Source organism: Dendrobates tinctorius, unplaced genomic scaffold (assembly GCF_039654945.1).
Source record: "Dendrobates tinctorius isolate UK_male_01 unplaced genomic scaffold, ASM3965494v1 ptg000138l, whole genome shotgun sequence".
Classification (NCBI taxonomy): Eukaryota; Metazoa; Chordata; class Amphibia; order Anura; family Dendrobatidae; genus Dendrobates; species Dendrobates tinctorius.
Window position 1 is genome coordinate 28,759,779 of NW_027361806.1, and position 15,346 is coordinate 28,775,124.

At 49.5% G+C, this 15,346-nt stretch overlaps 1 protein-coding gene across 1 annotated transcript in view; it reads right to left on the minus strand.

Moving 5' to 3' along the window:
* Positions 1-4,751: 4,751 nt before the first annotated feature.
* Positions 4,752-15,346, minus strand: part of BEST4 (bestrophin 4) — a 36,675-nt gene continuing 26,080 nt past the window's right edge. Inside the window, exons 2-8 of the mRNA XM_073544936.1 lie at positions 11,606-11,934; positions 11,130-11,284; positions 9,466-9,543; positions 8,997-9,146; positions 8,845-8,925; positions 8,600-8,754; positions 4,752-7,353 (exon numbers count right to left, since the gene is read on the minus strand). Coding sequence (XP_073401037.1) covers positions 6,921-7,353; positions 8,600-8,754; positions 8,845-8,925; positions 8,997-9,146; positions 9,466-9,543; positions 11,130-11,284; positions 11,606-11,934 — 1,381 coding nt within the window. The 3' untranslated portion in view covers positions 4,752-6,920. The remainder of the gene's footprint in view (positions 7,354-8,599; positions 8,755-8,844; positions 8,926-8,996; positions 9,147-9,465; positions 9,544-11,129; positions 11,285-11,605; positions 11,935-15,346) is intronic.

Here is a 15,346-nt window from a genome sequence, read left to right on the forward strand (position 1 = left end):
GTAACTGACCACATGCAGAAGGGTGAATGCAGCTCTGGATGTAACTGACCACCAGTAGAAGGGTGAATGCAGCTCTGACTGTAACTGATCACCAGCAGAAGGGTGAATGCAGCTCTGGATGTAACTGACCACATGCAGAAGGGTGAATGCAGCTCTGACTGTAACTGATCACCAGCAGAAGGGTGAATGCAGCTCTGGATGTAACTAACCATGTACAGAAGGGTGAACGCAGCTCTGGATGTAACTGACCACGTGCAGAAGGGTGAATGCAGCTCTGGATGTAACTGATCACATGCAGAAGAGTGAATGCAGCTCTGAGTGTAACTAACCATGTACAGAAGGGTGAACGCAGCTCTGACTGTAACTGATCACCGTCAGAAGTGTGACTGCACAGACCCACCCACCCCCATAACCACTAATTTTAATGGACAGACTCTTCACAACTCCGCATTTTTGAGGTGCTTATCTCTGCTCTGTTTCTGCCCTGCCTGTGTCAGTCTTCACTTCTTTTCTTCCTTTCTATTCATACACCAGGAGGCTCAGGATGAGATGACGGTAGCAGGGACCCTCCTCACATTGCTGCCTGCCCGGGACTGACACATTTCTTCCAGGAGGAAATTCTTTTTTCTGGGCGTCTCCCGCTGCGGACAATGACCAGTACCCCATCCCTTCCTGTGTTTCCAATTCAGACGGCGCGGCTAATGTCGCTCAAGGGTTAATATGTGAAAAACAAGAAGGAATATAGAAAGCGGAAAACCTGATCACTGTAATGAGGGCCACACTCAGGGCCAGACTGGCCATCTGGCAATTCTGGCAAATGCCAGCAGGGCCTGCCTGGTCGAGGGCTGCCTCCTCTGCTACATTGTTAACAGAATCGTTGCTCTCAAGACAGCCATACTGTGAGGAGTTGTCACGGGGCACAAAGTCGCTGACTCCGTCACTTACCCCAGCAGCCACGGGGATCATTAGACATATTGGTCTTGTAGTAAATCTTCCTTTCCTCCATCCGGGGTAATATTAGTAATATATCCCATCTGGTTCATGGGGACGGGGACAGCGTGGGCCGGTGTGATTTCACATGCCAGGGCTGAATTTCAGCCACTGTCTTTCCCTGGCCACACTGGTTGTCACCCAGCTTTCCCCAGAGCAGATCATGAGAGGAGGTAGTGGATGAGTGATAGACCCCATCCCTGGCATCAGAGGCCTCGTCCTCCGGGGCCACAGGTGTCTGAGCATCTGCGAAAAGATCACATTCCACCCGGGATCCGCTCAATGCCAACATTCATGGCGGAGGGGCCAGCGCACAACGAGGCCTTGTTCCCACACAAAAAGTGGTGAGGAGCCATACAGGTGGCACCACCAGAGCTCCTGTGTGTATCTAATCCTCTCCTGTGTGATACTGACTGCTGAGCCGTGTATCTAATCCTCTCCTGTGTGATACTGACTGCTGAGCCGTGTATCTAATCCTAACCTGTGTGATGCCGACTGCTGAGCCGTGTATCTAATCCTCCCCTGTGTGATACTGACTGCTGAGCCGTGTATCTAATCCTCTCCTGTGTGATACTGTCTGCTGAGCCGTGTATCTAATTCAATCCTGTGTGATACTGTCTGCTGAGCCGTGTATCTAATCCTTTCCTGTGTGATACTGACTGCTGAGCCGTGTATCTAATCCTATCCTGTGTGATACTGTATGCTGAGCCGTGTATCTAATCCTTTCCTGTGTGATACTGACTGCTGAGCCGTGTATCTAATCCTATCCTGTGTGATATTGTCTGCTGAGCCGTGTATCTAATACAATCCTGTGTGATACTGTCTGCTGAGCCGTGTATCTAATCCTCTCCTGTGTGATACTGACTGCTGAGCCGTATATCTAATCCTATCCTGTGTGATTCTGACTGCTGAGCCGTGTATCTAATCCTATCCTGTGTGATACTGCTGAGCCGTGTATCTAATCCTCTCCTGTGTGATACTGTCTGCTGATCCGTGTATCTAATCCTATCCTGTGTGATACTGACTGCTGAGCCGTGTATCTAATCCTATCCTGTGTGATACTGACTGCTGAGCCGTGTATCTAATCCTATCCTGTGTGATACTGACTGCTGAGCCGTGTATCTAATCCTATCCTGTGTGATACTGACTGCTGAGCCGTGTATCTAATCCTCTCCTGTGTGATACCGTCTGCTGATCTGTGTATCTAATCCTCTCCTGTGTGATACTGAGTGCTGAGCCATGTATCTAATCCTATCCTGTGTGATACTGTCTGCTGAGCCGTGTATTTAATCCTTTCCTGTGTGATACTGACTGCTGAGCCGTGTATCTAATCCTATCCTGTGTGATACTGACTGCTGAGCCGTGTATCTAATCCTATCCTGTGTGATACTGCTGAGCTGTGTATCTAATCCTCTCCTGTGTGATACTGTCTGCTGATCCGTGTATCTAATCCTATCCTGTGTGATACTGTCTGCTGAGCCGTGTATTTAATCCTTTCCTGTGTGATACTGACTGCTGAGCCGTGTATCTAATCCTATCCTGTGTGATACTGACTGCTGAGCCGTGTATCTAATCCTATCCTGTGTGATACTGCTGAGCCGTGTATCTAATCCTCTCCTGTGTGATACTGTCTGCTGATCCGTGTATCTAATCCTATCCTGTGTGATACTGACTGCTGAGCCGTGTATCTAATCCTATCCTGTGTGATACTGACTGCTGAGCCGTGTATCTAATCCTATCCTGTGTGATACTGTTTGCTGAGCCGTGTATTTAATCCTTTCCTGTGTGATACTGACTGCTGAGCCGTGTATCTAATCCTATCCTGTGTGATACTGACTGCTGAGCCGTGTATCTAATCCTATCCTGTGTGATACTGTCTGCTGATCCGTGTATCTAATCCTCTCCTGTGTGATACTGACTGCTAAGCCGTGTATCTAATCCTCTCCTGTGTGATACTGACTGCTGAGCCGTGTATCTAATCCTATCCTGTGTGATACTGTCTGCTGATCCGTGTATCTAATCCTATCCTGTGTGATACTGACTGCTAAGCCGTGTATCTAATCCTCTCCTGTGTGATACTGACTGCTGAGCCGTGTATCTAATCCTATCCTGTGTGATACTGTCTGCTGATCCGTGTATCTAATCCTCTCCTGTGTGATACTGACTGCTGAGCCGTGTATCTAATTCTATCCTGTGTGATACTGACTGCTAAGCCGTGTATCTAATCCTCTCCTGTGTGATACTGACTGCTGAACCCGTGTATCTAATCCTCTCCTCTGTGATGCCGACTGCTGAGCCGTGTATCTAATCCTCTTCTGTGTGATGCCGACTGCTGAGCCGTGTATCTAATCCTCTCCTGTGTGATACTGACTGCTGAGCCGTGTATCTAATTCTGTCCTGTGTGATGTCGACTGCTGAGCCGTGTATCTAATCCTCTCCTGTGTGATGCCGACTGCTGATCCGTGTATCTAATCCTATCCTGTGTTATACTGACTGCTGATCCGTGTATCTAATCCTATCCTGTGTTATACGGACTGCTGAGCCGTGTATCTAATCCTATCCTGTGTGATACTGACTGCTGATCCGTGTATCTAATCCTATCCTGTGTTATACTGACTGTTGAGCCGTGTATATAATCCTCTCCTGTGTGATACTGACTGCTGAGCCGTGTATCTAATCCTCTCCTGTGTGATGCCGACTGCTGAGCCGTATATCTAATCCTATCCTGTGTGATACTTACTGCTGAGCCATGTATCTAATCCTATCCTGTGTGATACTGACTGCTGAGCCGTGTATATAATCCTCTCCTGTGTGATACTGACTGCTGAGCCGTGTATCTAATCCTATCCTGTGTGATACTGACTGCTGAGCCGTGTATCTAATCCTCTCCTGTGTGATGCCGACTGCTGAGCTGTGTATCTAATCCTCTGAGTGATGCCGCCTGCTGAGCCGTGTATCTAATCCTATCCTGTGTGATACTGTCTGCTGAGCCGTGTATCTAATCCTTTCCTATGTGATAGACTGCTGAGCCGTGTATCTAATCCTATCCTGTGTGATATTGTCTGCTGAGCCATGTATCTAATACAATCCTGTGTGATACTGTCTGCTGAGCCGTGTATCTAATCCTCTCCTGTGTGATACTGACTGCTGAGCCGTATATCTAATCCTATCCTGTGTGATTCTGACTGCTGAGCCGTGTATCTAATCCTATCCTGTGATACTGCTGAGCCGTGTATCTAATCCTCTCCTGTGTGATACTGTCTGCTGATCCGTGTATCTAATCCTGTGTGATACTGACTGCTGAGCCGTGTATCTAATCCTATCCTGTGATACTGACTGCTGAGCCGTGTATCTAATCCTATCCTGTGTGATACTGTCTGCTGAGCCGTGTATTTAATCCTTTCCTGTGTGATACTGACTGCTGAGCCGTGTATCTAATCCTATCCTGTGTGATACTGACTGCTGAGCCGTGAATCTAATCCTATCCTGTGTGAGACTGACTGCTGAGCCCGTGTATCTAATCCTCTCCTGTGTGATACTGACTGCTGAGCTGTGTATCTAATCCTCTCCTCTGTGATGCCGACTGCTGAGCCGTGTATCTAATCCTATCCTGTGTGATACTGACTGCTGAGCCGTGTATCTAATCCTATCCTGTTTGATACACTGTATCTAATCCTTCCTGTGTCCTCCAGTTTTCTACTGCTGGTATAGAGGATAATGCTGCCACCTTGTGGTGAGTATCGGAGCTGCATTCTCAGGACTTTTCTATTTCTAAAGTGAAAGTTTATTTTAAAAACATTTGTTGCCATGAACAGATTATTTTAAACAAGATAGAAATACAAAGCTGCACAGCAAAATGTCTGCATATTCCCCGACGTCTCCTGAGGCTCCTCATGTAATTTACATTATAATCCGATGTTTTATTTTGATTTATTACATTACTTTTCCAAATTTCATTTATTATTACAGGAAGCTGCCCCAGATCTGCAACATTGATATGCAGCACCAAAGTCCACTGCAGTGCACAATTTATTAAACTCTGATATAAATTTGAAAAATCTTTATTTTTCTACTTCAAAATTTTTAAAAAATTATATTATATCAGTACTGGAGCATTATAAGAGGGGCTGATATCAGTCACATATGGTGTAATGTCTGGGGGTTATATCAATACTGGAGCGTTATAAGAGGGGCTGATATCAGTCACATATGGTGTAATGTCTGGGGGTTATATCAGTACTGGAGCGTTATAAGAGGGGCTGATATCAGTCACATATGGTGTAATGCCTGGGGGTTATATCAGAACTGGAGCGTTATAAGAGGGGCTGATATCAGTCACATATGGTGTAATGTCTGGGGGTTATATCAGTACTGGAGCGTTATAAGAGGGGCTGATATCAGTCACATATGATGTAATGTCTGGGGGTTATATCAGTACTGGAGCGTTATAAGAGGGGCTGATATCAGTCACATATGGTGTAATGCCTGGGGGTTATATCAGAACTGGAGTGTTATAAGAGGGACTGATATCAGTCACATATGGTGTAATGTCTGGAGGTTATATCAGTACTGGAGTGTTATAAGAGGGGCTGATATCAGTCACATATGGTGTAATGTCTGGAGGTTATATCAGTACTGGAGTGTTATAAGAGGGGCTGATATCAGTCACATATGATGTAATGTCTGGAGGTTATATCAGTACTGGAGCGTTATAAGTGGGGCTGATATCAGTCACATATGGTGTAATGTCTGGAGGTAATATCAGTACTGGAGCGTTATAAGAGGGGCTGATATCAGTCACATATGGTGTAATGTCAGGAGGTTATATCAGTACTGGAGCGTTATAAGAGGGGCTGATATCAGTCACATATGGTGTAATGTCTGGAGGCTATATCAGTACTGGAGCGTTATAAGAGGGGCTGATATCAGTCACATATGGTGTAATGTCTGGAGGTTATATCAGTACTGTAGCGTTATAAGAGGGGCTGATATCAGTCACATATGGTGTAATATCTGGAGGCTATATCAGTACTGGAGCGTTATAAGAGGGGCTGATATCAGTCACATATGATGTAATGTCTGGAGGTTATATCAGTACTGGAGCGTTATAAGAGGGGCTGATATCAGTCACATATGGTGTAATGTCTGGGGGTTATATCAGTACTGGAGCGTTATAAGAGGGGCTGATATCAGTCACATATGGTGTAATGTCTGGAGGTTATATCAGTACTGGAGCGTTATAAGAGGGGCTGATATCAATCACATATGGTGTAATGTCTGGAGGTTATAGCAGTACTGGAGCGTTATAAGAGGGGCTGATATCAGTCACATATGGTGTAATATCTGGAGGTTATATCAGTACTGGAGCGTTATAAGAGGGGCTGATATCAGTCACATATGGTGTAATGTCTGGGGGTGATATCAGTACTGGAGCGTTATAAGAGGGGCTGATATCAGTCACATATGGTGTAATGTCTGGAGGTTATATCAGTACTGGAGCGTTATAAGAGGGGCTGATATCAGTCACATATGGTGTAATGTCTGGAGGTTATATCAGTACTGGAGCGTTATAAGAGGGGCTGATATCAGTCACATATGGTGTAATATCTGGAGGTTATATCAGTACTGGAGCGTTATAAGAGGGGCTGATATCAGTCACATATGGTGTAATGTCTGGGGGTGATATCAGTACTGGAGCGTTATAAGAGGGGCTGATATCAGTCACATATGGTGTAATGTCTGGAGGTTATATCAGTACTGGAGCGTTATAAGATTTCCACGATGAAGATTTGTGATATGAGGGGATTATTGGGATAATGGCGCTTTCCTCCCCCGTCTCATTGGTAGTCTTTGCGGTCGTCCTCCTCTCTTCCTGGAATGTCTGGTAATGGTGGTACAGCTGATATTCCCGGTGCGGGGTCCCGGGGTCTTCAACACTCTACTTGGTCGGCTTCGATGTTTTCCTCGGAAGGTTCGTCCACGGTGATGAGAATGTTGGGGGTCTTCGGCTGCTCCATCTTTTTCTGTCTCTCTGACGCCTCCAGTCGTCGGGGGAATTTGGACACAACTTTGGGGGTCGGCGGCTCACTGGCCCGACTTTCCCTTTCATCCTCAGTGGTCTCCTCCTCATCGATGCGCCCGTCGGGGTCCAGGTCTGAGTAGCGGGTGTTTGTGTTGGGAGAGGGAAATCCGTCTCCTCTGAAGCGGACAAGATGGCTTCTCACACCGATGCTCTTAAGATTTTTCATGCCGACTGCAGGGGACGCAGCAGAAGAGAGGAAGCGGCTGAGCATCGGAGTGCGGGCCCGCGGGAGGTTGGGGGTGGCCGCCACCTGCTGACTCTGCTCCGAGTCCATCTCAATGCTGAAATGAAAGAGACAGCGGTTATCCACATCATCTGCGATGCCTGACAGCGTCAGACTGGACTACCAAGGGGCCACCAGTCACCGACTCCAGGGCCCACCAGTCACCGACTCCAGGGCCCACCAGTCACCGACTCCATCGCCTATCAGTCACCGACTCCCATCGCCCACCAGTCACCGACTCCCATCGCCCACCAGTCACCGACTCCCATCGCCCAACAGTCACCGACTCCCATCGCCCAACAGTCACCGACTCCCATCGCCCACCAGTCACCGACTCCCATCGCCCACCAGTCACCGACTCCCATCGCCCACCAGTCACCGACTCCCATCGCCCACCAGTCACCGACTCCCATCGCCCAACAGTCACCGACTCCATCGCCCACAAGTCACCGACTCCATCGCCCACAAGTCACCGACTCCAGGGCCCACCAGTCACCGACTCCATCGCCCACCAGTCACCGACTCCAGGGCCCACCAGTCACCGACTCCAGGGCCCACCAGTCACCGACTCCATCACCCACAAGTCACCGACTCCAGGGCCCACCAGTCACCAACTCCATCGCCCACCAGTCACCGGCTCTAGGGCCCACCAGTCACCGATTCTAGGGCCCACCAGTCACCGGCTCTAGGGCCCACCAGTCACTGACTCTAGGGCCCACCAGTCACTGACTCCATCGCCCACAAGTCACCGACTCTAGGGCCCACCAGTCACTGACTCCATCGCCCACCAGTCACTGACTCCATCGCCCACCAGTCACCAACCCCAGGGCCCACCAGTCACCAACTCACCAAATTCAGCTACATGCAGATGTGACATTATCCCCAATCACAAATGTATATAACAATGATCTGGTAGATTTAGATACATAAGATACTGCCTGTCTGTACACAGCGTTTCCAGTAGATAGTGCCAAGTACTGCTCATATATAATAGGGTGGGGGCCCACCGGAGGATTCTCCTGTTATCCTGTCAGCCTGTCCAAGCCTGCCTGACACTACACTTCCAGCATATCCTGAGAGCCCCAGGATGGTTCAATTATACTCAGTCTACACAAGGCTCCGTGAGCTATAGAGCCGGAACTATGGACCGACACATTGTAACGAAGGAGCCCGAGCTGCTCGCTTCTCCCTGACACATTGTAACGCTGAAAATCGGCAGCTCCAGCAGATTCACAGGCAGCAGACATGCTGAAAGGAGGAAAGAAACATTATATGATGGGAAATCTGGGACCGCCGATCCTCACCGCATGTCGAAGGTGGAACCCATGAAGGACGGTTTCAGGGTCTCGGCCGCGGTGGCCATGGTATATGGCGGCAGCGCGCTCTGCTCATCCCAGTACTTGTCTTTCTCGATAGGCGGCAGGTTTTGGTACATATCATCCACAGAGAGGAGGGAAACCTAAGCGACAAGAGCGCGGACGTGATTAGGGTGACGCCGGGCGTAGGCCGCGGTGCCGGCGGAATGGTCAGCTCCCCCATCATCTCTCACCTGTAGATTTCTGTCTATAAGTCTGTTAGTCTCAAAATCGTCATCGTCTTCTCCGAAGGGATTGATGATTTGCTCGGCCACCTGGAAAATTGAGACTGACGATCACTAATATGGCACAACGAGGGGGCAAAAGAACCAAAAATGTCACGAACCTTCAGCCACCCGAAATAGAAGAAGAACTCCAGCAGCGCAAAGATGGGGACGTAAATGTCCAGGGGGGGATCCTTGTCCTCCGAAAATGGGAGGAACTGACGACCAATGAGACAGGAGGCGAAGAATGAGTAGACGGCGATGGTGACCACCTATGGAGAGGACACTGCCGTCATCACACTGCACTATACCAGTACTACAATTCCCAGCAGACTAGTAATCGCAGGTCTGGAGGTGACTGGAGGATAAGACAGGATGTAACAGCAGAATAGTGACTGCAGCTCTGGAGGTGACTGGAGGGTAAGACATGATGTAACAGCAGAATAGTGAGTGGAGCTCTGGAGGTGGCTGGAGGATATGATAGGATGTAAGTGAAATGCTAAATGAAGCTTTGGTTGTGACTAGAGTCCTAAAGAGGGAGCAGCAGAAATCCTTCAGTCTTGATGGATATATGACGTGTCCGGCTCTGACCTGTGTGTAGACAAGTGGGACGCTGATCCAGTCATAGTGGAAGAGCATGCTGCACTTGGCGCGGTATTTATTCAGCTCCTGGGGAGACACAAGAGAGATGAGATAATGGCGGCAGATGCGACTTTTGCTCATTATTACTGTAAAGACCTTGGGCCTCAAAGCAAAATCTGCAGCAAACACCCTAAACGTTCTGCATCATTTGTAGCACTGGTCTTATACGGGCAAGATGCAAATTTGGCCCTTCGTGGTCCCAGGACCAAGCACAAGTACATCCTCCGTGACCCTGACATAGATGGAAATGACATAGACGTACGACCCCTGGTCCATATGGGATTATATCGCAGCCTGTAGGATGGAGCACTGACCCGGCCCTCCAGTATCCAGCCACATCCCCTAGAATAATGCCAGACGCAGCACCCCCACATAGCCAGAGATGTCAGCCACAGAGCCTACCGCAATGCACCGCAGCACCCCCACGATGCCAGCTGTAGTGCCCCCACGATGCCAGCTGTAGTGCCCCCACGATGCCAGCTGTAGTGCCCCATGATACCAGCTGTAGTGCCCCCATGATGGCAGCTGTAGTGCCCCCCACGATGCCAGCTGTAGTGTCCCCATGATACCAACTATAGTGCCCCCCACGATGCCAGCTGTAGTGTCCCCATGATACCAACTATAGTGCCCCCCACGATGCCAGCTGTAGCTCCCCCCACGATGCCAGCTGTAGTGCCCCTATGATGCCAGCTGTAGTGCTCCCCATGATACCAGCTGTAGTGCCCCCCACGATGCCAGCTGTAGTGCCCCCCACGATGCCAGCTGTAGTGCCCCCCACGATGCCAGCTGTAGTGCCCCCCACGATGCCAGCTGTAGTGCCCCCATGATACCAACTATAGTGCCCCCCACGATGCCAGCTGTAGTTCCCCCCACGATGCCAGCTGTAGTGCCCCCCACGATGCCAGCTGTAGTGCCCCCCATGATGCCAGCTGTAGTGTCCCCATGATACCAACTATAGTGCCCCCCACGATGCCAGCTGTAGTGCCCCTATTATGCCAGCTGTAGTGCCACCCACGATGCCAGCTGTAGTGCCCCCACGATGCCAGCTGTAGTGCCCCCACGATGCCAGCTGTAGTGCCTCTATGATGCCAGCTGTAGTGCTCCCCATGATACCAGCTGTAGTGCTCCCCATGATACCAGCTGTAGTGCCCCCCACGATGCCAGCTGTAGTGCCCCCACGATGCCAGCTGTAGTGCCCCACGATGCCAGCTGTAGTGCCTCTATGATGCCAGCTGTAGTGCTCCCCATGATACCAGCTGTAGTGCTCCCCATGATACCAGCTGTAGTGCCCCCCACGATGCCAGCTGTAGTGCCCCCACGATGCTAGCTGTAGTGCCCCTATGATGCCAGCTGTAGTGCTCCTCATGATACCAGCTGTAGTGCTCCCCATGATACCAGCTGTAGTGCCCCCCATGATACCAGCTGTAGTGCCCCCCACGATACCAGCTGTAGTGCCCCCCACGATGCCAGCTGTAGTGCTCCCCATGATACCAGCTGTAGTGCTCCCCATGATACCAGCTGTAGTGCCCCCCATGATACCAGCTGTAGTGCCCCCTATACCAGCTGTAGTGCCCCCTCCACAGTATACTCGTAATATATCACACAGAACTCACGTCTATGAGGAGTTTCAGGGCGATGTCGTCCCGCACTCTGCCGTCCCTCCGAGCCTGAGCCGCCAGGTTGGTGAACCAGACACAAGGAATCCAATACTTATTGAAGTCTGATGATAAACTTTCGAATTTCTTCAGCTCCTCGTGGGTCATGAACCCTGGAAGAACAAGACGTCATCTTCACAACCAGCAAACACGGATCCCTCAAATATTAGTGCACCCCCTGTTCCTGGAGGTGATCCCATTAATACCAGGGTTCAGGACTGGATCTACCCAGAATCTCACCCTCAGGGCTCGGCCTCTGACCTTTGACCCAGCTATGACCTTTAGTGAACCTCTGCAGACCCAGCACGTTTCACCCCCAGGTCTTCTCAGGGGGCATTTTTTAATTCCACTAAATGTAAACCCAACCTTCACGGCCGCCCGTCCTCCCGGTGACTGGGGTCTATGGAAGCTTTAGACGTTTGCTCAGATCCCACCTGCTTCCACTATATGTTCCATTGTTGGGAATCTCTTCAGCACTCGAACACTGACGGATCTCAGGATTAACACTGACGACAGGTTGGCGTAGCGGATCAGGGTGCGTCGCAGAAGACGACCTCTCTCATCTCCTCCATGGACGTTGCTGGACACCGCACACATGAGTTGATCCGGCAGAGGGATGCTGGTGTACTGATCCCACCAACGCTTGATGACCTGGGTGACGTAGAAACCCAGGACAAAGGAGAGAGGGATCAGTTTGCTGTTTGCATCACAGTATTGGGCGACCTTCTTAAATAGTTTCTTCTGATCCTCTGTTAGGACCACTCTGCACTCAAGAAAGGGAAAAGCGATCAGTTAAAGGACAACTCTACTCTACAGAGATCCAAAGTACAATCCTTGTTCTTTGCACAAATCTGAAAATTACCGGCTTCTCCCTCAAATATAAAAAAATTCTCTCTGCAGCCACCACTAGGGTGAGCTCCCTGTATACAGAGATACATGATAAGATCCTGTCTGCAGTCACCACTAGGGGGAGCTCCCTGTATACAGAGATACATGATAAGATCCTGTCTGCAGTCACCACTAGGGGGAGCTCCCTGTATACAGAGATACATGATAAGATCCTGTCTGCAGCCACCACTAGGGGGAGCTCCCTGTATACAGAGATACATGATAAGATCCTGTCTGTAGCCACCACTAGGGGGAGCGCCCTGTATACAGAGATACATGATAAGATCCTGTCTGCAGCCACCACTAGGGGGAGCTCCACTGGTCAGGGACATACAATTTTCCCATAGGGCAATGCTCAGGTTTGTCCTCTTGAAATTCCTCCAGGGCACGTCTCAAATCGGGTGAGATGGCGGAAAGAACGACACCCTCATTTAGAATGGTAGTAAGCTCGGTCACATCAAGAGAATCCGCAAAGAAACTCTTAGAAAGGGCGTCTGCCTTAACATTCTTAGTGCCCGGAAGAAAGGAGACCACAAAATTAAAACGCGTGAAAAACAAGGCCCACCTATCCTGTCTAGGATTCAAGCGTTTGGCTGATTCAAGATAAATCAAATTCTTGTGGTCGGTGAGGACCACAACTTGATGTCTAGCTCCCTCCATCCAATGTCTCCACTCTTCAAATACTCATTTCATGGCCAACAATTCCCGATTCCCCACGTCATAATTACGTTCAGATGGGGAGAATTTTCGAGAAAAGAAGGCACCGGATCTCTTTGGGACAAAACAGCTCCTGCACCAATCTCAGAAGCATCTACCTCCACCTGAAATGGGAGTGAGGCATAAGGTTGATGTAGAACCGGAGCAGAAGTGAATCTCCGCTTAAGCTCCTGAAATGCTGAGACAGCCTCTGGAGACCAATTCACCACATCAGCGCCCTTTTTGGTCAAATCAGTCAGTGGTTTAACAATACCAGAAAAATTACTTATAAATTTACGGTAGAAATTAGCAAAACCCAAAAACTTCTGGAGGGCCTTCAAAGAAGTGGGCTGAACCCAATCATAAATGGCCTGTATCTTGGCCGGGTCCATTTCAATAGCAGACGGGGACAAAATGAATCCCAAAAATGAAATCCTCTGTACACCAAAGAGGCACTTCGATCCCTTAACAAACAGGGAATTTTCCCTCAAAATCCGGAACACAGTCCGGACATGTTCCACATGGGAATCCCAATCCCTGGAAAAGATCAAAATATCATCCAGATAAATGATCAAAAACTTATCCACAAAGTCCCGGAAAATATCGTTCATAAAAGATTGGAAGACAGAAGGGGCATTAGTGAGCCCAAAAGGCATCACCAGGTACTCAAAATGTCCCTCCGGAGTATTAAACGCCGTCTTCCATTCATCCCCGTGCTTGATGCGAATAAGATTATACGCCCCCCTGAGGTCAAGTTTGGTAAACCAGCAAGCACCTTTAACTCTGGAGAATAGATCAGAAATCAGGGGTAACGGATACTGATGTTTAACAGTGATTTTGTTAAGGGAACGATAGTCAATGCAAGGCCTTAATGAACCATCTTTCTTGGCCACAAAAAAAACAAACAGCACCTAAAGGTGCGACTGCGCAGACCTGTTTTGGTGTACTTGGTGCATTCCCCCCTCCTGCTAGACCCTCCAATAAAACGAACACAGGCCATGGATGGGTTGAACAGGTCGGTCACAGTTTATTAATTAAATTACACCACGCGGGGAGGGGCAAATTACATTCCGCAATTGGCTCAATCGCCGTAGGCCCCGTCTGTGATAGACATGCGAACCGGCCAATGAGGGTTACGAACCCTTGCCCCTCCCGGCATTTCCGCCACGGAGGATCCTGTGTATGACCTACACAGGTCTCCAACCCCCACCCATCAGCCTGAGGGCCTGTTCAAGCCGGACAGAAATATATCAAGCCTAATGTCCGTCAGATGGACTCCATCTGGCTTCAAGAGTCATGGGCAGCCTCATTCCAAGTCGTAATGTTGTACCACGACGTCGAAACCTCCTTTCACGATCTTAGCCATCCTTGCATTGACCTTTCAACGGCCTTTGGTTTGTTCGCTCCTTTCCATGTCGCTCGCGGAACTATCTCCGACCATACCAACACCACGTGTGGGAATAGTTACGTAAAATGCTGTATGTCCGCAGCCATTACCGTGCAAAGCTCGGTACTTTTCCTTGTACACAGGTCATTACCACCAGCATGCAATACCAATATCACCGGCCCTTTTTCCTTTATAGCGATGCTCAGCACCTCCGGGAACATTTGTTGCCATTTTAGGCCTCTGACTCCTTTCCAATTTACCTTAAGCCCTGGCAAGCCAGGCTTAAACCGCCGGGCCGCAGTTCGGCCCTTTTCCTCGCCCAGAAGACGTACGAGTGTCCTACTATCCACACCGTGGGCTTACAGACTCCTGTGAACGGTAAGATGTGTTAATAGAGCAAATCTGGTCTTATATACCTGGCGAAGCACGAGGATTTCCAGCGACCCATCCTCAGCACCTCTGCTTCCGATACTCCTGCTTTGGATGCTTCGGTGGCGGCACCTATTCGGAAGGAATGTGTACCATACTCTGCTGGGTTAGCGCCTACTTTTTGAAGGCACTGTTTAAAAATCACGCTAAACTGGTACTTGGTAAGGAGAGACCCGTCCGAGTGTGCGAGGAAGAATCTGCTTCCCTGTCTTAGGCTCGCGTTAGTGCTTGACTACTTTTATCGGGCAGACGGGGCCATTGGATGACTTCACCAGGACCCACGAGCCTCTGCCGGAGGGGTCGCTTTTGGATTTCCGCACGCGAATGCGGAGATTGTCGCTGCATATCACAACGTCATCACGGATTAAACCACCTTCCGCTGCTAATTTAGACCGGGGCACTAGCTCGCTAATGCGAAGTGCCCCGAAAAAGGCGATGGCGAAGGCTGCTGATAGCAGGGCAGCTTCGAACTGTGACACAGTTGCACACCGATGAGGAAATTGCTATAATATTGCGCAGTAGGCTCAGCGATATGGGACGACGACACTCCTGGCTAGGTTGGAGTCTTATCCAGCCATTAATGGCTTGTCTAATGAAAAAGTATTTGGTGACGTCCACCCATCCCATCAGCTGGAAAAAGAACGCTAAGCCTGATAAATTATGTTGCGCAGATGTACCCGATGCGCCTCTTAGCTTAAGCCGGTTTAAGAATTCTACCAAAACCTCACATCTCGCCCGGTCGCATCTGTCGACTGGCTTACCACGAATTAATGAG